At 34.4% G+C, this 21,263-nt stretch overlaps 2 protein-coding genes across 2 annotated transcripts; one reads left to right on the forward strand and one right to left on the reverse strand.

Annotated features, from left to right (window-relative positions):
• The first annotated feature begins 229 nt into the window (after positions 1 to 229).
• Positions 230 to 5,371, forward strand: LOC145000225 (protein transport protein SEC23 E-like). The gene is made up of 12 exons (XM_078959420.1): positions 230 to 1,324; positions 1,411 to 1,584; positions 1,724 to 1,885; positions 2,073 to 2,215; positions 2,498 to 2,573; positions 2,684 to 2,856; positions 3,205 to 3,286; positions 3,519 to 3,596; positions 3,694 to 3,855; positions 3,949 to 4,212; positions 4,314 to 4,418; positions 4,901 to 5,371. The coding sequence occupies exons 1-12, from the start codon at positions 560 to 562 to the stop codon at positions 5,042 to 5,044; spliced, it is 2,328 nt and encodes a 775-aa protein (XP_078815546.1). The 5' UTR covers positions 230 to 559; the 3' UTR covers positions 5,045 to 5,371.
• Positions 5,372 to 10,908: 5,537 nt separating this feature from the next.
• On the reverse strand, positions 10,909 to 14,312 carry LOC145000365 (uncharacterized). Its single transcript, XM_078959577.1, has 5 exons — positions 14,098 to 14,312; positions 13,747 to 13,938; positions 13,479 to 13,667; positions 11,744 to 13,246; positions 10,909 to 11,650 (listed from the first exon to the last, which is right to left on the reverse strand). The coding sequence occupies exons 1-5, from the start codon at positions 14,135 to 14,137 to the stop codon at positions 11,154 to 11,156; spliced, it is 2,421 nt and encodes an 806-aa protein (XP_078815703.1). The 5' UTR covers positions 14,138 to 14,312; the 3' UTR covers positions 10,909 to 11,153.
• Positions 14,313 to 21,263: the final 6,951 nt, after the last annotated feature.

The raw sequence follows: 21,263 nt of genomic DNA on the forward strand, positions 1-21,263 counted from the left end.
TAATGTATTAATTTTTTTTTACTTAAAACAACTTTGGTTATATAACTGTTGGACACATAATATTGAATTATGGTAGGCTTAAACCGATTTATATACGTTAGTTCTAAGAAATTTAAAAATGGTTTTTAGTTTAATATTTTTAGAAGATTTTGGTCCGAAACCATCATTTTGTAGTTCTAAAACGACTTTTCATATGGAATCGTTTAAGATTTGTTTGATTTTCGATTTGATTAAATCTTTTTTAGGTTTCGGTCTACTTCTATCTGTTACAAACCCCATGAACACCCTATAATAAAAAAGTATTTCAACCCAAAAACAACAATTCAACTGTTTCATCTTTGGTGCACATACAAAGATCATCACAATTCACCATCATCGAAGAGTAGATCCAGCGTTGAAGTTGTTGTTATGCACAGACCACAATCCCTCTCTCTTCTCTTTCTGCCTTAAGCTTTGACTCCAATTCCACCCCTTTTCTCCCCTGTTTTTCTTCCCCATCTCCCTAATCCCCAATTTCTCTTAATTTACACTAACAAAGCTTCCATTTTTGCCACCCAAAATGTCGACGGAGATGGCGAACACCGATCCTGAAGGAATCGACGGTGTTCGTATGACCTGGAACGCCTGGCCCCGCACAAAAGTCGAAGCCAGCAAGTGCGTCATCCCTTTCGCCGCCTCGATCTCTCCGATCCGGCCTCACCCACACATCCCTACCAATCCTTATGTGCCTCTCCGATGCAAGACCTGCTCCGCCGTCCTTAACCCTTTCTGCCGCGTCGACTTCTCTGCCCTCATCTGGATCTGCCCCTTTTGTTTCCAACGAAACCACTTCCCTCATCACTTCTCCGGTATCTCCGAAACCAACGTTCCTGCAGAACTCTACCCTCAATACACCACAATCGAATACGCTTTTCCTCAATCCGATCTCCATCACACAATTCCTCCACCTGTATACGTATTCGTGCTTGATATGTGTATGATCGAGGAGGAATTGGCGTTTGCGAGATCGGCGTTACAACAGGCGCTTGAATTCCTACCAGAGAACGCATTGGTGGGGTTTGTTTCGTTTGGGACACAGGTTCAGGTTCATGAGTTAGGGTATGCTGATATGTCTAAGGTTTATGTATTTCGAGGGTCAAAAGAGATGACTAAAGATCAGGTTTTGGATCAGCTAGGGTTAGGTAGTGGTGCTGGTGGCCGGAGAGTTGGTGGTGCACCAGGGCAGGGGTTTCAGAAGGGGGTAGTACAAGGTGGTGGGTTTCCAAATTCCGGGGTTTCTAGGTTTTTGCTGCCTGCTTCCGAAGGTGCATACATCATCCATTCGGTGAGTTCTACCACAATCCTTGTTCAAAACTGCACAATTTCATTGCTATACATTACTAATCCAATTGTTAACAACTTAAAACTCAGCTTTTGGAAGAATTAGAGACAGATCAATGGCCTGTTGCACCAGGTAATCGATCATTAAGATGCACTGGGGTTGCACTAAGTGTTGCAGCTGGATTGCTAGGGGCTTGTATGCCTGGCACTGGTGCTCGAATTGTAGCATTGGTTGGTGGGCCATGCACTGAAGGCCCTGGTTCGGTAAAGTTCTTCTATAAACTTTTCTTCTAACATATGAATCATCTTTCCATCTTTCTGAGAGTTGTGAAAAAGGTTATTTCTGTTTAGGTTGAATGACTTGAATCTATCTAAACTTGTATTAGTTTCTGGTTTCTTGTAGATTGTATCAAAAGATCTCTCGGATCCTGTGCGTTCACATAAAGATCTTGATAAAGATGCAGCACCATATTTTAGGAAGGCAGTTCAATTTTATGAGGAACTTTCAAAGCAAATGGTCAGCCAAGGTCATGTATTGGATCTTTTTGCTTCTGCACTTGACCAGGTATAAATCTCTTTATCTGATTGTGTTTACATATATATCATATATATATGTATAATGTATGTATCTGTGTGTATTGTGATGATTACTTTTTCTTCAAAGTCAATGTTCTTATTCTGAGTTTAATAATCTGCATATTAAAACATGTATCTCAATTCTGTTTGAAATCTAATGTTCTTTTTGTTAATAGGTTGGAGTAGCAGAGATGAAAGTTGTTATTGAAAGAACTGGTGGACTTGTTGTTTTAGCTGAAAGTTTTGGACATTCGGTTTTCAAGGATTCATTTAGACGTGTCTTTGAGAAGGGTGAAGAATCTCTTGGTCTTTCCCATAAGTGAGTATTTTCATTCTTTACAATCTGCATTATGTGTTTTTGTAGCCTTCTACTTTCATTTATTTCTTATTAAATTAAATACAAAAACTAACCAATCACATCATTGTACTTTCAGTTTGTTTTCTTATTAAAACATCGTACTTTGAAAATTGTAATAGGAAAAAACAAAAGTAGAAAGCTATAACAAATAATTGGTATTACTTGCATTTAACCCTTTCTATGATTAATAACATATCATGCATTTTCATCTTTTGAAAATATTCACTAGTTTATTACTTTCAGTGGAGAACTTGAGATCAACTGTTCAAAGGATATTAAAATTCAAGGGATTATTGGACCTTGCACATCTTTGGAGAAGGTTGTTTACTTAATCTTATATTTAAACATCAAACAATCATATTGACTCCAAATGAAAATAGTATTTTTCAGATTCATTATTAATTTTATTTTTTTGGTTATTTTATGCAGAAAGGTCCAGCTGTTGCTAGCACAGTGATTGGACAGGGGAATACCACAGCTTGGAAGCTGTGTGGACTCGATAAAAATACTTGTTTGACTGTTTTTTTTGATATATCATCAAGTGACAAATCAGATGCTTCAGGAAATGTAAATCCACAGTTGTACATACAAACTGTTACAAGGTAAATTTCATATTTCTTTTCTTGTAAAAATGTGTTTAAGGGGCATTTGGTAAGTAAAATGTTTTTGGAAGGAATGAAATCTGTCAAAGGAATTGGAATATACACTATTGAATTGTTGGATTTTGTTATTTCCATATATAATAATGAGGGTATTTTGGTCTTTTATTAAGAAGGAAGAATGGAATTGAATTACTTCTACCCTCCCTAGGAATGGTGAAATCCATCAAACATGGAATTTGAAGGATTGAATTCCATCCATTTGGCAACCAAACAAGCCATGGAATGGAATCTTGAATTCCAATTCCTTTTTTTGTGATTGAAATGTATTGATTATAAAATTTGATGCAGTTACCAGAGTATTGATGGACAATCAAAGCTGCGAGTTACCACCATTACTAGAAGATGGTTGGAAACTTCTGTTCTCTCAGAGGTAAAAATACTAAAACTTTTATATAATATTTTCTGGACCATTTAATTTTCAACATTTTTTTTATGCTTTATAATTATTTTTGGTGTGAGGTGAAAGAAACTATGATTATAGTTCCCATTTACACTATGTTCTTGAGTTTGCAGAGAAAAGAAATGCAAGAAATAGCAATTTTGTTTTTTACAATTATACCCTTCCAATAGAAATTCAGTTTCTGATAAATTATGTTTAACAGGAACTGATACAAGGTTTTGATCAAGAAGCTGCAGCTGTGGTTATGGCTAGATTAACTTCTTATAAAATGGAAATGGAGGTAACAACTAATCATTTCTCACCATTTCTTTTACTTTAACTTAATCCACAAACACCTTTAATGGATTTTCTCATTTATAACAATTAATTAATTACAGGAAGCATTTGATGCAACAAGATGGCTAGATAGAAACCTGATTCGCCTCTGTTCTAAATTCGGTGACTACAGAAAAGATGATCCATCTTCATTCGCCTTAAACCCTAGTTTTTCATTGTTCCCTCAATTCATGTTCAATCTTCGAAGATCACAATTCGTTCAGGTAATAATAATAATAATAATAATAATAATAGAACTATTTACACTTTTTAGTCAATTAGCAACTTTTTATTTAAATATCCTTTTTTAATCGTAGGTGTTTAATAATAGTCCTGATGAGACTGCTTATTTTCGCATGATGCTAAACAGAGAGAATATAACAAATGGAGCTGTGATGATTCAACCTTCATTAATATCATATTCATTTAATTCACTTCCTTCACCTGCATTACTTGATGTAGCATCCATTTCAGCTGATAGAATTCTTTTGTTAGATTCCTATTTTAGTGTAGTCATTTTTCATGGAATGACAATCGCCCAATGGAGGAATTTGGGTTACCAAAATCAGCCAGAACACCAGGTATTTTTTATTTTTTAAATATTCTCTAAATAACATAACTTTAAAGATATTAAAGTTGTCCTTGAAGTATTTGAACATGATGTATTTTTTTTTTTTTATAGGCGTTTGCACAGTTGTTGCAAGCTCCGCATGATGATGCGGAGTTGATAATACGTGATCGGTTTCCGGTTCCAAGGTTGGTGGTGTGTGATCAACATGGTTCTCAGGTAATTATTCAAATCTTAAATCTTATTGAAATCAACCGTGTAACTTCCCATACACACGTACCAAGATATTGTCTTCTCAGAGGTTCACCCATCCTAGTACTACTCTCGTTCAAACACGCTTAACTGTAGAGTTCTGATGGGATCTGGGCTTTAGTGCCTCCTCACCGCTTTAAAACACATCTTGACAGAAAAGATATCCACACCCTTATAAGAAATGCTTTTGTTCCCTGTGCAACCGATGTGGGACCGACGGTCCCACATCAACTGACGGGGAAAATACTTTTTTCTTATAATGGTGTCGATATCTCTTCTTCCAAGGCGTGTTTTAAAAGCCGTGGGGGGCACTGGAGCCAAGATCCCATCAGGACTCTACAGTTAAGCGTGCTTGGACGAGAGCAGTACCAGGATGGGTTTCCGAGAGCGGACAGTGTCTTGGTATGTGCGTCTCTCGGATGTTAATTATTATATGGTGGGGCATGCAGGCGCGATTCTTGTTGGCAAAGTTGAATCCTTCGGCAACATACAACAATGAAGGGTCGCCAGGGATGGATGTTATTTTCACGGATGATGTGAACCTTCAAGTGTTCTTTGAGCATCTACAAAGGCTTGCAGTTCAATCTTCTTGAGACCCCACATTAAAAAGAATTTAGCATTTTTATACACTATACAATCATCTTTAATACTCTTCACCCCTCATTCTTTAAAGTGTTATGCCATTTGATATCTTGAAAATGAATAAGGAGAGCATGTGGGGTCAAGTCATGTTTAAGCATAATAGTGTCAGACAAGGGAGATTAGGCAGCAAGTTAGTAGGCATTTTGTGTTTGACGGTTTTGTAAGTTACTTTAGGGATTATGTCTAATTGTGTACCGGATTTGTGAGGTTATATGATTGAGTTTATGGCTATGGAGGTGGAAAAAAAAATATAAGATTTGTTTTTTTGGCTTTGGTTATGTTTTGTGGCTAGTTTTGCATTTGTTTTCTTACAGTAAATGTACACTTGAATCTTTGTTTCATGAACACAGTTTTGGTTTGGAGTTGGATTTTGTTTGCTATGGAATCTTGTTTCTATTCAATTGATTTTGTTATGCAAAAAGATTTGTGATCCTATTAAATGGCTTCTAGCCTAACAACATCAGTGTTATGTTTTTAGGGGTTGAGGTTAAGTTTCATTATCAGATTTTGAGGTTGAGGTTAAGTTTCATATCCAATATATGTGATATTAGAGTAGTTTAGAATTATATTAGATTGTTTTAAGTTAAACTTTTAACGTGTATTCCCTTTAATTTCAACGGACTTTTCAACTATTATTCGTCTTATATAATTAACCAACAAGGTTTCTTATTTAATTTCCAGAACTGTATAATGGTTATTATGTTTTACTTTGATTTTTGAATTTTTTTATTCTTAGTGTTAAAACTTCAAACAGTTGGTTAACTTGATAATCTAAATCTATTCAGCTAGATAAATGCATGCCAAGTTTATTATGTGTAAGATGCTTAGTTCTTTGCATTAATTTTCTTTTCATTCTTCAAAACCTATAAATTGTCATTTCATTTTTTTAAAATTTTTGTAAGTTAAATTAAAATATTATATCTAATAAACTAAACAAATTAATAAAAAAAATATACTGAAACACAAAATTGATGAAAATAGAAATATTTCATTATTTGAAAATAAAATTACATAATAAAATGAAAAACGAAACTAAGAAATAACAAGAGTTAAAATACTACATCACGTCAAATCTTCTTCTAAATCGTCACCCGAATCTCCGATGAACAAATCCGAATATTCATTTGTATATTCGAACAAATCATCGTGTCAATCCTCAACCACGGATGTATGTTAGCAATGCCAATATGTTTGGTCAAATTAACACGAAGGGTGTGATGAGTTTCTGCCAATTCCTTTTAAAGACATAAAATGTTTGTTCTACATCCTTCTTAGTTGCTTCTTGGATTATCTTAAATTTTATTATCTTTTCGTCGTTTGGACATGTGAAGGATTTGACTAAGTACGAACATCTCCTCGTTCTAAATTTAGAACGAACTTTAAAATTATTATTCTTACTAATACACAATTCTTTTTTATATAACTTTCTTGATAAATGTTGTCTTCCGTAATATCAATGTATCTAACAAAGTAGATGATGATGATCAAATTGTGGATGAATGACATTGAAAGAAAAGATAGAAGGTGGCGTGAGATTTAAGATTAAAAATGTTTGTATTTACAGAGTATTGAAAAAAAATTCAAACATTTAACCATTGAAGAGGAGATGAAGATGAGAGAGAGTGTGGGAATGAGGCAACACATTGTGGAAGTCACCACACACCGTGTGTGCGACAATGTGGTGTTCCTCCACCTCACCCTACTGCACTATGCGATAGCAATAAGGGTATACCCTGTAGGGAAATTTAGGGTTTGTGGTGGAGATGTGGATACCAACTTGGATCATGATATTACTTTCCGAACTGATATTTCTACCATATGCATGAGTTACAATAAATTCAGCCTAGGATAATCCAAGTGGGCACTTAAGATTCTAGACACAGAAATCGTAAGCTAATATGCTAGAGGATTCTGTGAAAGTGTGATGAAAAATGAGAGTTTAAGATCGTGTTTCTCTTCTGAAAAGAAGAGTCGTTTATATAATAAACGATATTAGGGTTTTATTAGGGTTGGGCTGTTATGGGTTCCTTTGGAAATAAGTCAGGGTAATCCGGATCTTAATGAAAATTTAGGGTTACCAAAACTAAAGAGTTTCGTTAGTTTTACCATAATCACCCTCAAGAATCGGAATAACCCACTATGTACCGATATGTAAAACTCGGAGAGGTTTTGGAGCGCTGCCCCCGACCCCACCCGCTCACCTAACCCCAACCAGGGGCTCTGCTCCTTGGACCCCGCTAGGGGCGCTGTCCATTTGGAAACCCCGGACCCAGGGGCGCTGCCCCCGGACCCCCGACTAGTCGTCGAACCGATTACTAATTTGATCTTATATATGCGTGCACTCCACACCAACCTGTACACATATTAGAAAACAAATTAAAGAAGCCCCTTAGCTCACATGCTAATTCCAGTTATATAAAATGACATGGTGACACTAAAATCACTAACATACCCTCAAGCCTAAGTTCATCCCTACGGAACCCCACCCAACCCCACATGCAAATCTCTCTCTCTCTCTCATGTTCGAGAATGTGCATGTGACATAAGAGACTAACGTTACTACAAATGTCATATGAACATATAAAGCACACAACAAGAACAAGTAGTTAATGCTAAGATTGGAATGATCCTAAGAAGAATGTGAACTTATAAGAGTCGTAGGAATAAATGCATAAAACGTGAGTATTGCATGCTTGAGGATGGGCCAAATTTACCAAAATTGGACTAGCATACCGCGCATGGGTCCCACTAAGGCAAAACCTAGTGAGTAGTCGCCTTTGGTATTAAAGAAACCTTTTGCAACACTTTTTGACATATGAATTTGCATTCTATCCACAACTATTCTAGAGGCGTTGAATTTCGTAGAACAAGTTTATTGACAGATTGAGAGGCCAATCCATTGCTTAATTAGGTGGAAAACAAATAAATTAAAAAGAAACCTTTTCGTTGCAACCGAGAGAAAGAAAAGGTCGTTTGATGATCTTAGTTCACAAACCCCAACTCGACACATGTTACAATAAGAATGATAAGCTTTTTCATATTAATTTCAATAATCATTTATTAGATAATATACATGTTAATAAATTATAAAATATATCATGGTTTTTAATTTTTGTAATAGAATATAATATTGATATATTTTTATAAATATTTAAAACACCCATAACAATGTATTTTTGTTGTTTTAGATTGTTGATAAACAATGAAATTGATTTTGGTTGATTGTATATGTGGATAAGAAATAAAATATGTTTTTAATGAATTAAAGAGTTGTAATCGGATATAGTCTTATAGTTATTGTTGTGAGGATTATACCATAAAACATATTTTCCAAGTTGTAAATTTAGGTTTTGGTATGTCATTTTCCTTTATTTCATGCAATTTCAATAGATTAAGTTTCTATTTAATTTATGTAATCAAGAGGACACTTATAATAAAGCCGGTGACCAAGAAAAGAGGATGTTCAAAATGGTTGCATGAAGATGGAACAAGGTTTTTAAGGCTCACATATAAAAAGAGTTATTATTGTAATAATAGTAGTTGTTCCCCGTATAAAATTGAATAAATTAACCCTTGCATGGCTTAAGTGGGGTTAATATTAAAACGTGGATTGCTATTGCATCTTTGTGGTTATTTTACTTGCTTTGATTATTAATTGATATTGTAAGTACAACAAAAACATTTTCTGTTCAAAACAACATTTATACAATAAACATACTTTCATATTAACAAAAGGACATTCAAGTGTGTATCATACATACATGCTATAATTACAAGAAAACTATAAAATGGCATAACCAAGAACATCTTATAACAATAAAAGTATATGGAATTTATGTTTAATTAAGTCTCAAAGTTCCATCAAGGCATCAAAGAGCTAAGCTATAGTTTGTCATTAGCACTTGTACATACACATGTTACATAGAAGATTCCATAAGCTATAAAGCAGTAACATGAAGTTCTAATGTATATTCAATACATCACAATATACACCAATTATCAACAATAAAACCATCATGACATATAAATACATTTTTCAATAAACATGCAATGAATTTATCCAAACAAACAATGAGCATATTCAAATATGTCCTCACATATTCCTCAAGTGAATTATCGGGAGGACGATAGGGGCGATTATCTAGGGTCCAATTTTAAAAGGGCTCAAAATTTTTATGGACTTTATTAATGATATGTTAGAAAAGATCGATCTTGAAGATATCATTAATAATTTTTCATCTAAAAAATCTAGAACAATTATTTTTCTTTAAATATATGAATTTTTATAATCAAACATATTATATTTAAGAGCTAGTATAAACAATTTTCTTTTAATTATTGATTTATTATAAAAAGGTTAATGAAATATGTGTATTTTAAGATTCTTTTTTTCTCTTTCATCATGAGCCCAAAATATGTTTGGAACGACCATGATAACATGTTACTCGCCTTGAGTTCTTGAAGAGTTTGCTATTGATTCTTTTCCAATATTTTCTTTGTCCCCTAAACAAAGAAGTATCCATATCAAAACATGGTAAACAAAGAAGTATCCATATCAAAACATGGTACAACAATATAGGGAATCAATTTTCCCATGCCCTTAATCATAATTCGACCCACTCTATTAGACTAGTGAAAACATGATGTAAGAACATCAATTTAATGATAATTGTCATATTTATAGTCAACCTTATATCAATTGGGTTGCCTGACCACCCATTGTGGGACATCACCTTGATAGCTCGAAACCCCCAACTTTTTTATTGTCAAAAGCTTCCCCGATTTGTGAGAATACGGGATAAGAGGCTCACCATAGGCGAAATGCTAGGACATTGAAACACGTTACAAACCCTTCTCATGGCCACTCCTGGCCGAAGCCTATTGGATATATGTTGTGTAATTCATCTAACATCATTAATAAGTGTAATTAGAGGCATAAAATAACTATATTCACCAATTCATCAACACTTTCCATTTAGACATTGTAATTTCAACCAAGACCAATTCTACTATGTGCTTCAACACATATACATTCAAAATGCCATACAAGTCCAACACTTGCTAATAGTATTCCAAATATTAAGTCTAAAAAGTTTGGGTGTTACATTGTGTCAAGGCTAAAGAGAGTAAATGGTAGAAACATGAAGAGGAGAAACTCTACGAGGTTTGTGTTTGGATGTGACTATATCATTAATTTTATGTAAGTTTTAGGTATGGATTGGTTTTGATATATGAAGTTTGTGTTCATAGCATAAAGGATGAAGATGAGAAACTCTAGCGCTTGCGAGTCCTCGTTGGGGGATACGATACTTTAAATGAAGGATTTTATTTTAATATATAAACCATCACACTTTGCAAAAATTTTGACCATCAATAAACAAGTTTTCACTATTTGAACTATGATCCACATGTGTATGAAGATACTCATTTATTTCAGTCCAATGGGGTAATCTCTAACCAGCCACATTGGAGTAGGGATTTGATGGTAACCCCCTTTCGGCTCTTTTCATGAGATAGATAACTTACATCATGCTTTCTACTCCCCTTCTTTTACATCATGGTTCATGATATCCCTTCCTACTCCATTCCTAAGATGGAAACTTGACATCATGCTTCATGTTTTATGGCCCCCTTTAGGGTCCTACGAATACCCCTCTTTTCACCATTGTAAGGATTATCACATGGGCTCTCCCCACTAACATATACATGTAAGGTTTCTCACCACAATGGTGGAGTGGACCACATAATTGCAATGATCATTCTTTTATGAGTGACACCAAGTTTCTCAATCAAAAACCAAAGCACATTAAGAGGGTTTACATCTTTAATCTTCAAATCATTTCCATATTCAACATTCAATATGCAACATAATCATGATTACAAATCAGCCATTCTATATCACTTAACCAAACAATCTTGATCTATCAACTATATAAAATATACAACCACAAAATTAGCAATGGTTTTAGCAACAAACAAGACCGATAAAAGGCTGATCTAGCCAACTGCCCAACATCACTACTCCATTTCCATCATCATCATCATCATCATCATCATCATTTAGTTAACAACATTTACCGAAGAACAGCAACCAAATGGCATCCACAAACCTCTACCTTTGACTTTCTTCCCTGCTTTCTTACCATCTTCAATCAACTTTGGTGGTGATGACAACAACTCCTGGTTTACCTTCTCGGTTGCACCTTCATCTTTATGAACCACAGTTACTGATTCTTTAACACTTGGAGATTTGGCTTCACCTAACAGATTCTTTAAAGGTGCAGAGTGTTTCCCTGTGCTCCAGTTTGTCACTTTTGCAATAACTTCTTCATTCTTCTTTCTCTCTTCTGATTCATGGCTGACATTGGTTATGGTTGGGATCCAACCAGCTTTTTGAGCATCTTGAACCTCAGATGAACATGGTTTCTGATCTTTGCCTTCAGGTTGAACTAGAGTCATGAAAGATGGAGGCTCAAAGACATCTGATGAGCCCGAATAGTTATCTGGCTTCCCAGAGTTGAGTTTTGGCTTATCATCAATTGAAGCAGTAGAGAGGACTTTAACATGTTATGAAAAAGTAAAACAATAAAATTAGATTCATTATTCAGAAATGGAAATAAAGAGGTCTAGTCAACATTCAAGAAATGTACCTGAAACTGATCCCCAATTTGCTTCAAGACTATTACTTGAATCTACGGATAAATCAACACCAGAATCTTGATTAGTTATTAGTTTTCCTATGATAGGTTCAGAAACAACACCTGAAGTATTCTTGTCATTAACAATACAATCATCAACTTTTGGTTCTTTGGTGGCTTCTTTTGGGAGTTTTTCCAAGTTTTGTGCCTCAAGATTCTCTTTTTTAGTCAAAACTGTATCGGGTTCTTCCAAAACTTCATGGGTGTGATCATTTGAATGTTTTTCCAAATTGGGTGCACCAAGATCCTCTTTTTCGATCGAACTGGAGTTGGGTTCTTCAATAGCTTCAAAGGTGTGTTCTTTTGAGCTTTTTTCCAAGATTGATGCTCCAAGATCATCTTTTTCAGTCAAAACTGTTTTGGGCTCTTCAACAGCTTCATGGGTGTGTTCATTTGAGCATTTTTCAGACTCGGGTGCATCAAGATCCTGCTTTTCTGTCAAAATTGATTCGGGCTCCTTGACACTTTCTTGAATCTGCTTTGTTGAGCCATTTTCCAACTTGGGTGTTTCAAGATCTTCCTTTTTGATCAAAGTGGAGTTAGGTTCTTGGACAACTTCCAGTGTGTCTTCTTTTGAGCTTTTTTCCAAGACTGGTGCTCCAAGATCATCTTTTTCAGTCAAAACCAATTCGGGTTCTTCAAAAACTTCATGGGTGTGTTTGTTTGAGTGTGTTTCGGATTCAAGAGCACCAAGATCCTCTTTTTCAATCAAAACTGATTTAGGCTCCTTGACAACTTCCTCAATCTCTTCTGTTGAGCAATTTTCCAACTTTGGTGCAACAAGATCCTTGTTTTCAGTCAAAATTGCAATGGATTCATTGGAATCTTCCTGAATCTGTTCTTTTAAGTCTTTTTCCAACTTGGGTGCACCAAGATCCTCCTTTTCAATCAAAACCGATTCAGGTTCTTCAACAACTTCATGGCTGAGTTCTTTTTCTGATTCGGGTGCACAAAGATCATCCTTTTCAGTCAAAACTGATTCAGGTTCTTTCACAACTTCTTGAATCTGTTCCTTGATTTGAGTCAAAACCATATCTGGTTCCTTCACAACTTCCAAGATTTGTTCTTTTGAGCATTCGGGTGCATCAAGATCCTCCTTTTGGGTCAAAACCGAAACACTTTGAACAGTTTCAGGTTCTTTCACAGCTTCTGAGGCATGTTCATGCTCCATTTCAATCTTTTCAAGCTTGATTTCTTCATTGATTTTCTCTGCACCATGAACAATTTCACTTTCAGATTCAAGCTTCTCATGCTTGATCTCTTCATTAACTCCATCTGAAGTTACTGTTTCCAACTTTACCCCTGCCCCCACATCATCAATCGATTGAGCTTCTTGGGACACATCACTTTGTTTGAGGGTTGGTTCAACAACTCCATCTTTGACCAAATCATCAGCAGATTTCCCATTAGTTTCAAGTATCGCGGATTTTGCCTCAGATGAATCCACCTTGAAATCTATTGATATACAAAGATAATCGTGAATGTTCAAAGAAGTTTGTATGAAATAATAAATTAAAAAAAAAAAAATCACCGTAATTGATATAATTTACGGATCACTTTTAGATTTTCTGGCTGGGATTCTGACAAAAGCAGATAAATCTCTCGATAATTGAGAATGGGGGTAGTTGATCGATTACGAAAGGAATCTTGATTTTATACGAATTATAAAGTGAAAACACATACTTACCACCATGTTCAGCATCTTTAAATGAAAAAAACAAATCTCTATCCAGAGTTTTGTTTGCAGATCCTGTACTTGTAGTGTCTGCGAATTCTGTAACAGCATCTAAAAACGATTCATCTTCAGATCTACCGAAGCTTCCCCCAATCGCACCACCGCCGCCGCCGATGCTCGTCTTCTTCTGAATTTTGGGACCTTAAAAGGAAAAAAAAAAAATTAAACAGAATCTACGAAACGTAAATTACAAGTTTTGTAATAAAAGATGAAATCTCACTTGGGGTTTTATCTTTATCGTCATCAGGATGGTTTTCATCATCTGAAACCACTTCTGAATGGATTAAATTAGTGTAACCGTCAATGGTTCCACAGATCTTCTTGTGGGATCGCCTGTGTTTAGCGCTTGGATGTGGGTTCGGAAAAGGCCACCCACATCGACGACATAAATAAACTCCATGACTCTCATGTCCTGCATATTACAGAAATCAACAAAATTAACAAACCCCAGTTGTGATTTCAAAAACACACAAGAAATAAGAGTTATAAATGTGTTGAATCAACAATGAGGATTAGAATTTGAGAAAACCCACGTTAGAAAGTGGGTTAAAAGCAAGGGAATAACAGAAACCTGATGGGATGGTGTGTTTGCTTTGATCTTGGACATCCATATCTGTGCTACGATGAAAAAGAGGAGAGATTGGATTGAGAGAGAAAATCAAGAGGGAATGGAGAATTTTAGTAAGAAGAATGAGGGCAGGTGTTGGTATAAAGTCTTGGTAGATGAAACTCTGAAACTATGAAAGGGTGGCTGCTGGAACAGAGACAAAAAGGTGCTGAGTTTTATACCCTAGCAATACATTGTCCGTTTTCATTGTTTTAAGGGTTTTTCTCTTTACAAAAAATTGCTCAGAAAAAAAAAATAAAAAAAAAATTAGAATCTCTAGAAACCTAGTGAATCAATAAAAATATAAAAAAACCACATATCTTAAAGATATCTATTTTTTTTTTTTTTTTTTTTATTTTAACTGTATAAAAATCATAACTTTTTTTTCGTCTTTTTTTATCGAATATAAAAAGTTGTGATTTTTAATATATATATATATATATATATATATATATATATATATATATATATATATATATATATATATATATATATATATATATATATATATATAGGGGAGGGTTCATGCGAAAATGCAAATAATTTGCGAAAACGCGAAAACAAGAAAACCATATGATATTATGTCACCTCAACATTATATTTTGGAAAATAATTCATCCAAACTTTGAAATACATGATGATAATCGATGATAGATGATAGACTATTTCATATTAGCAAAGTATGATTTTTAACATTTTTATTATGAAAACATGAATTTAAAAATGATTAAGGACGTGAAAAAAATATAATTATAAAAACCGTCTTTAAATCTATATTATCATAACACCATCTAATGTAAACTTACTATCTTTAATTTATTGCTAATAAAATTATTTTTTTATAGTACATGTATCTAATTTTCATAAGATAAAAGCTGTTTTCGCGTTTTCGCAGGATATTTATATTTTCGCATGAACTTACTTCTATATATATATATATATATATATATATATATATATATATATATATATATATATATATATATATATATATATATAAATGAATATACCCTTAAGGGTTTATAAGTTTAGGTATCCAAACTCACCATACTACGTCGTTTTGGATCATATATATACATTGTAATTGTCTAATGTTCTTATAATTCAACTTCAAACTTGATTTCATTCAAAGATTTTCATAAATTTCACATTTATTTCCTCTTACATAATTTTCATTTTCAACTATAATATATAAAGCCTAATTGATATTCGTTAAAAAGATGTGATGTAAGAGGAAGATAATAATGAAATTTTGAAAATCTTGAAAGTAAATCAAGTTAAGGATTGAAATTGAAGAACATTATAATAAATATATCAAACAAAACAACGTATTATGATGAGTTTGGATACCTAAGCTTATATACCCTTAAGGGTATATTCACTTTTCCCATATATATATATATATATATATATATATATATATATATATATATATATATATATATATATATATATATATATATATATATATATATATATAAAAGATTGTAGGCAAAAATACTTTAAGTACTTAACTACTTATATGGTAATATACAAAAACATGGTTTAATTTTTAGCTACAAACTTTAATAATTTACTTTAAGTTTAGAGGCGTGTAATAAGTTCGGAGAAAAAGAAATTAAAGTGTGACCATCGTTTATATGTTTTTCATGTTCAAAATAAACCGATATAGTAATTTTATTATATTTTGTGTGTCTATATTTTACATATTTTTTAAGTTGAAAATAAATTGATAGAATGTCCAATTCTATTTTTTGTTCTTAAATTACAAAAAAAAAATAAAAACATAAATAACTTAAAAGATACCATAAATTTTAGAATATACAACAAAAAATTAGTTATTTATGAAAAAATAACAAATAATTAATTTAATTGAAGTTTTGAATATATTATGAACAGAATTTTGTTGCAATGTTACATTCTATTATAGTTTTATTATTTCATATCAAACATTATCTTTGATGTTTCAGTTCGTTAATATCAAATAAGAATGAAATCTTACTCGCGATTTCATCTTTAGTGTCATCAAGAAGATCTACATCATTTAGAATTGCTTTAAGATCAATCAAATTAGTGTAACCTTCAATGGTTTCGCACATCTTTTTGTGGGTTCACCTTTGTTTGGCACTTGAATATGATTTTGGAAAATGTCACCCACATCTGTGACACAAATAAACCATGTTACCTCCCTCAAATTTTAAGATGTCAACAAACATGGATGAATTCTATGTTTGCTTTGATCTAAGAAACAACATGTTAGGAAATTGGTTAATTTAATATAAAATAAGAAAAAAGCAAGAAACCTGAAGAAATTCTATGTTTGCTTTGATCTTGGACAACCATCTATGGTTATAGGAAAAGAGAGATTGGATGAGAAAATCAAGAATATATTGAGAAAGAGTTTGGGAGAATTCTACTAGTTTTGCTATAAAGTGTTGGTAGATAAATTGATAGAAGCTATTATAGAACCTATAAAAAATGTTGATTTATATACACCAACAATATTATGTCTTATAATTTTTTTTCTTAATTTTTATTGGTAATTGATTGATGATATTATGTCGTTGTAAAAGCACAAACTATCGTATTTATGCCTGTTTATTACCTAATCATTTTTTTCAATAGTATAAATAATAATAATACAAAAAAACCCACTAGTAAAATTCTATGATTTTTAAAATTCTTCTGCTCCATGTGGATAATACACATGGCTATTTATTTTGACCAAAATGTCACATGCTTTATACCTAATAAAAGTGTAGTTAAGGATTAAAGGAGCACAAATACAATAGTTGGTGGTCTTACAATGATATTACCCCCAGTTATTTGAATGTGAGTTAGTTAATCTAATTCATATGTTAGTTCATATTTGGAAAATTTCATACTTGAATGTATTATGATTATGTCAAATAGTTATACTTTGCATTTAGATGAGATACTAAGTTTGGGTATTAAGTAGCAGTTGAAGATATGTAATATATTTAGGTAAATTTTGGAGTTAAATAGCAACATAAGATACCTAATAAATTTAAGTACATGAATCAGATGGAAAGATCGGATAGGCAACTTACTTTAGATCATTTCAACATTTAAATAGCTTAGGGTCATTTTTCATGTTCTTATAATTTAAATAGCTTAGGATCATTTCAACATAAGATACCTAATAAATTTAAGTACATGAATCAGATGGAAAGATCGGATGGGTTTTGGCCATATGAACATTCCTATGTGTACATGCAAACCCTAATGCTTGGATCTAGGTTTCTCTAATTAAACATGCATTGAATCGAAGACTTCTAATGACTAATAAGGTATAAGAACAATACAAAATCAGAGTTAGAAGCTTACCTTGAAACACTTGTTTGATCTTCTTGTTCTTGGAGCTCTAGAGTCACAAATGTCACTCCTCTAATGGCATACAAATACCAACTAGCAAGGAGGATGATTTGAGAGAGAGAGAAGAGAGGACAAAATCGGCCAGGGTTCTTCCAAAGACACAGGTGTCGATTTCCCCACCCCAAGAGGTCTATTTATACTTGTAAGGCTCCTAGGGTTTCACCCTTAAACCCTAATTGGATAACTATTACTCAAAGAAATCCAAATCCTTTCCAAGATAAGCCTTGGACGAATTTGAGGCTATCACAAGCCCTAGAATTCGTCCACCCTCTTATCCTTAAAGAATATATATAGCCCAAAGTGTAACTATCAAACAATTAACAATTTATACCCTCTTATTTAATTAATCTCTTTAAGTCACCAAATTAATACTAATTAATCTATGACTTATATTAATCAAATAACAATATTATTATTTCTTATATTATTCTCATAATATATTAATAATATCTATTCTCTCATAATAAATCATCATGTCAAGTTGCTATGGTGAAGGCAACCCAAATGGACCATGCAAAATCGGGTCAAATACTTGCCTAATATAGTTGCAGCTTTAGACACTATTCCAACAGTCTCCCACTTGGATAAGTCTAGTAACTATATGCACAAGTACAATCCAATTTGCAATCTTAGCTCTCAAAGACGCTGTCAAACTCTGATCTAATCAATATTGTCCTTTAGATAAGGGATCGTACAGTCCTTTGTTAGATATCATGCTGACAATTCTATAGAATAATTAGTCTAGCATTTGGTTTCTTGATCTCCGATTTATTTGACATAGAACTTAATCGAACACATCAGTTCAGTTCTGACCGGGCCCGGCACATAAGTCAAATCAAATCATCGAGCGGCCGAGATATCACTTTTATCCTCTTAGGATAAAAGTTACAGATAAACTTCGACTTATATGCATTTACTTATTCATTAATCAACTATACACAACAATGCGTTTTATAACACCGAGTTACTGATGCGTTTTCGCATTATCAATGTACAATCAATTAACAAATAACAAACCATATATCTAGGTTTTAAGACTACATGATATTATCGTCTTGCAATCACTCTTTTTATCACATTCCATAAGGTGATTCCAGCAAGCGCGAGTTTGTTCCAATGCTCAAAACTAGTTCATAAGCACTCATGAATGTTGCAGCAATCTTTTGCTATGTCTAATACCATTTAGACAATCTACACACCAATTCATGACAATCTTCATTCATATATACTTCCGACATATGAACGATTGTGGACAATTTGAATAATTCGATTATTCTTAATAAACTCAATTATTCTGGAAGTCAAAACATGCAAAGTGAAACAACAGTTAAACAATTAACATAAGATAGTAACATTAATTATAAATAAAACTCCTTTATTTAATCATCAAATGTTAATTACATTTATCTATTACACGTTTCTAATACTATCTAGTCTATGCTAATATCATCCTTCAGCCCAATACTCCTAGCATCCCGCAAGTGCTTAACCCTACTTAGTCCCTTCGTAAGCAGATCTGCTGGGTTATCTTCTGATGATATCCTCTTCACTACGAGTTGTCCTTCTTCTACACGATGTCTGATGAAGTGATATTTTCTGTCGATATGCCGAGATCTACCATGATCCCTCGGTTCCTTGGTCAAGGCAACCACTCCTTCATTATCACAGAAAATCTCCATGGGCTCCTTTATGGTAGGTACAACTCCAAGGTCACCGATGAAGTTCTTCAACCATATTGCCTCCTTCGACGCTTCGCTCGCTGCAATGTACTCTCATTCGCACGTTGAATCAACTACGGTTTCCTGCTTGGAACTTTTCCAAGTTACTGCTCCTCCATTTAGGGTAAAGACCCAGCTCGACTGCGAATGGTAGTTGTCCCTGTCGGTTTGAAAGCTGGCGTCACTATACCCTCTCACCTTTAAGTCATCACTCCCTCCGAGGACTAAAAACCATTCCTTCGTCCTCCGAAGGCACTTAAGGATATTCTTCACCGCAATCCAATGGGCTCTGCCAAGATTCCCTTGATATCTACTAACCATGCTCAAAGCAAAGACTACATCAGGGCGAGTACAAGTCATAACATACATGATTGAGTCAACTGCGGAAGCGTATGGAACTCGGCTCATTTCAGTTATCTCAGCTTCGATACTCAGACTTTGAGTCTTACTCAACTTGGCATTACTTTGTACCGGCAATTCTCCCTTCTTTGAGTTTTCCATACTAAAACATTTTAGTACCTTCTCTAAGTAAGTGTTCTGACTAAGTTCTATTAGTCTCTTACTTCTTTCTCTTACTATCCTTATTCCCAAAATATAGGAAGCCTCTCCGAGTTCCTTCATAGCGAAGCACTTCCCGAGCCAGGATTTAATCTCCTGCAGTGTCGGGATGTCATATCCTATGAGCAGTATGTCTTCCACATACAAAACGAGAAAGCTAACTATACTCCCACTGGCTTTGACATATACACACGATTCATCTTCGCTTCGTACAAATCCAAACTCTTTGACTTTCTCATCGAAGCAAAGATTCCATCTGCGAGACGCTTGCTTAAGTCCATAAATGGACTTCTCAAGCTTACACACTCTATTCGGATGCTTCGGATCCACAAACCCCTCTGGCTGAGCCATGTAAACATCCTCAGCCAACTTCCCGTTAAGGAAAGCGGTCTTGACATCCATTTGCCCAATCTCATAATCATCAAATGCGGCAATTGCTAGCATCACTCTAATAGACTTTATCTTCGCAACTGGTGAGAAGGTCTCATCATAGTCAACTCCGAGAGTTTGAGTAAAGCCCTTCGCAACCAATCGCGCCTTATACGTGTGTACGTTTCCATTCACGTCGGTCTTCTTCTTGAAGATCCATTTGCACCCAATGGTGTTACGTCCAGGTACATTATCAACCAAATTCCAAACTTGGTTATCATACATGGATTGGATCTCGCTGTCCATTGCCTCTTTCCATTTCGTAGACTCCGGGCCTGCCATGGCTTCCTTATAGCTATTAGGTTCATCAAGGTTTATTAGTGTACTATCACTAATATACGTGTCCCCTTCAGTAGTAATATGAAAACCATATAACTGGGGTTGAACTCTAACTCTTTCGGAACATCTAAGAGGTAATGATATGTCAATCGGTTCAACCGGAGTTTCCTCCTCGGGTTGAGTGCCAGCGGTAGAGGTTCCTTCATCTATCGGCTCTTGAATCTCTTCAAGCTCAATTTGCCTCCCACTGTCTCCTTGCCCTATGAGTTCTCTCTCTCGGAAAACTCCTCTCCTCGCAACAAAGACAACATTGTCCTTTGGTCTATAGAAGAGATATCCAAAGAATTTATGAGGGTAGCCGATGAAAATACATCGCTCACTACGAGGTTCGTGCTTGTTGTGAGTATCTCATCTTACGAAATCCTTGCAACCCCAAACCTTGATATGTGCTAACGAAGGAGCTTTCCCCATCCACATATCGTGAGGTGTTTTGGCAACCTTCTTAGTAGGGACTCGGTTAAGGATATGGGCGGCAGTCTCTAAGACATACCCCCAAAAAGAGATAGATAGTGAAGCATGGCTCATCATAGAGCGAATCATGTCCAACAAGGTTCGATTATGCCTTTCTGCCACACCATTCAACTGCGGTGTCCTAGGTGGCGTCAATTGTGAAACTATTCCACACTCCTTGAGATAATCATGGAATTCAAGACTTAGGTACTCTCCTCCTCGATCGGATCGAAGCATCTT

The sequence above is a fragment of the Lactuca saligna genome, chromosome 6 (assembly GCF_052625555.1).
Source record: "Lactuca saligna cultivar CGN05327 chromosome 6, ASM5262555v1, whole genome shotgun sequence".
Lineage (NCBI taxonomy): Eukaryota > Viridiplantae > Streptophyta > Magnoliopsida > Asterales > Asteraceae > Lactuca > Lactuca saligna.

Bases quoted from the DNA above. Each gene is read 5' to 3' on its own strand.
- LOC145000225 (XM_078959420.1), top strand. From the start codon at position 560: ATGTCGACGGAGATGGCGAACACCGATCCTGAAGGAATCGACGGTGTT. The intron at 2,216-2,497 runs GTGAGTATTTTC...TATTACTTTCAG, and splicing joins TCTCTTGGTCTTTCCCATAA to TGGAGAACTTGAGATCAACT. The intron at 4,419-4,900 runs GTAATTATTCAA...TGGGGCATGCAG, and splicing joins GTGATCAACATGGTTCTCAG to GCGCGATTCTTGTTGGCAAA.
- LOC145000365 (XM_078959577.1), bottom strand. From the start codon at position 14,137: ATGGATGTCCAAGATCAAAGCAAACACACCATCCCATCAG. The intron at 13,939-14,097 runs GTTTCTGTTATT...TGTAATATGCAG, and splicing joins CAAACACACCATCCCATCAG to GACATGAGAGTCATGGAGTT. The intron at 11,651-11,743 runs GTACATTTCTTG...AACATGTTAAAG, and splicing joins AAATTGGGGATCAGTTTCAG to TCCTCTCTACTGCTTCAATT.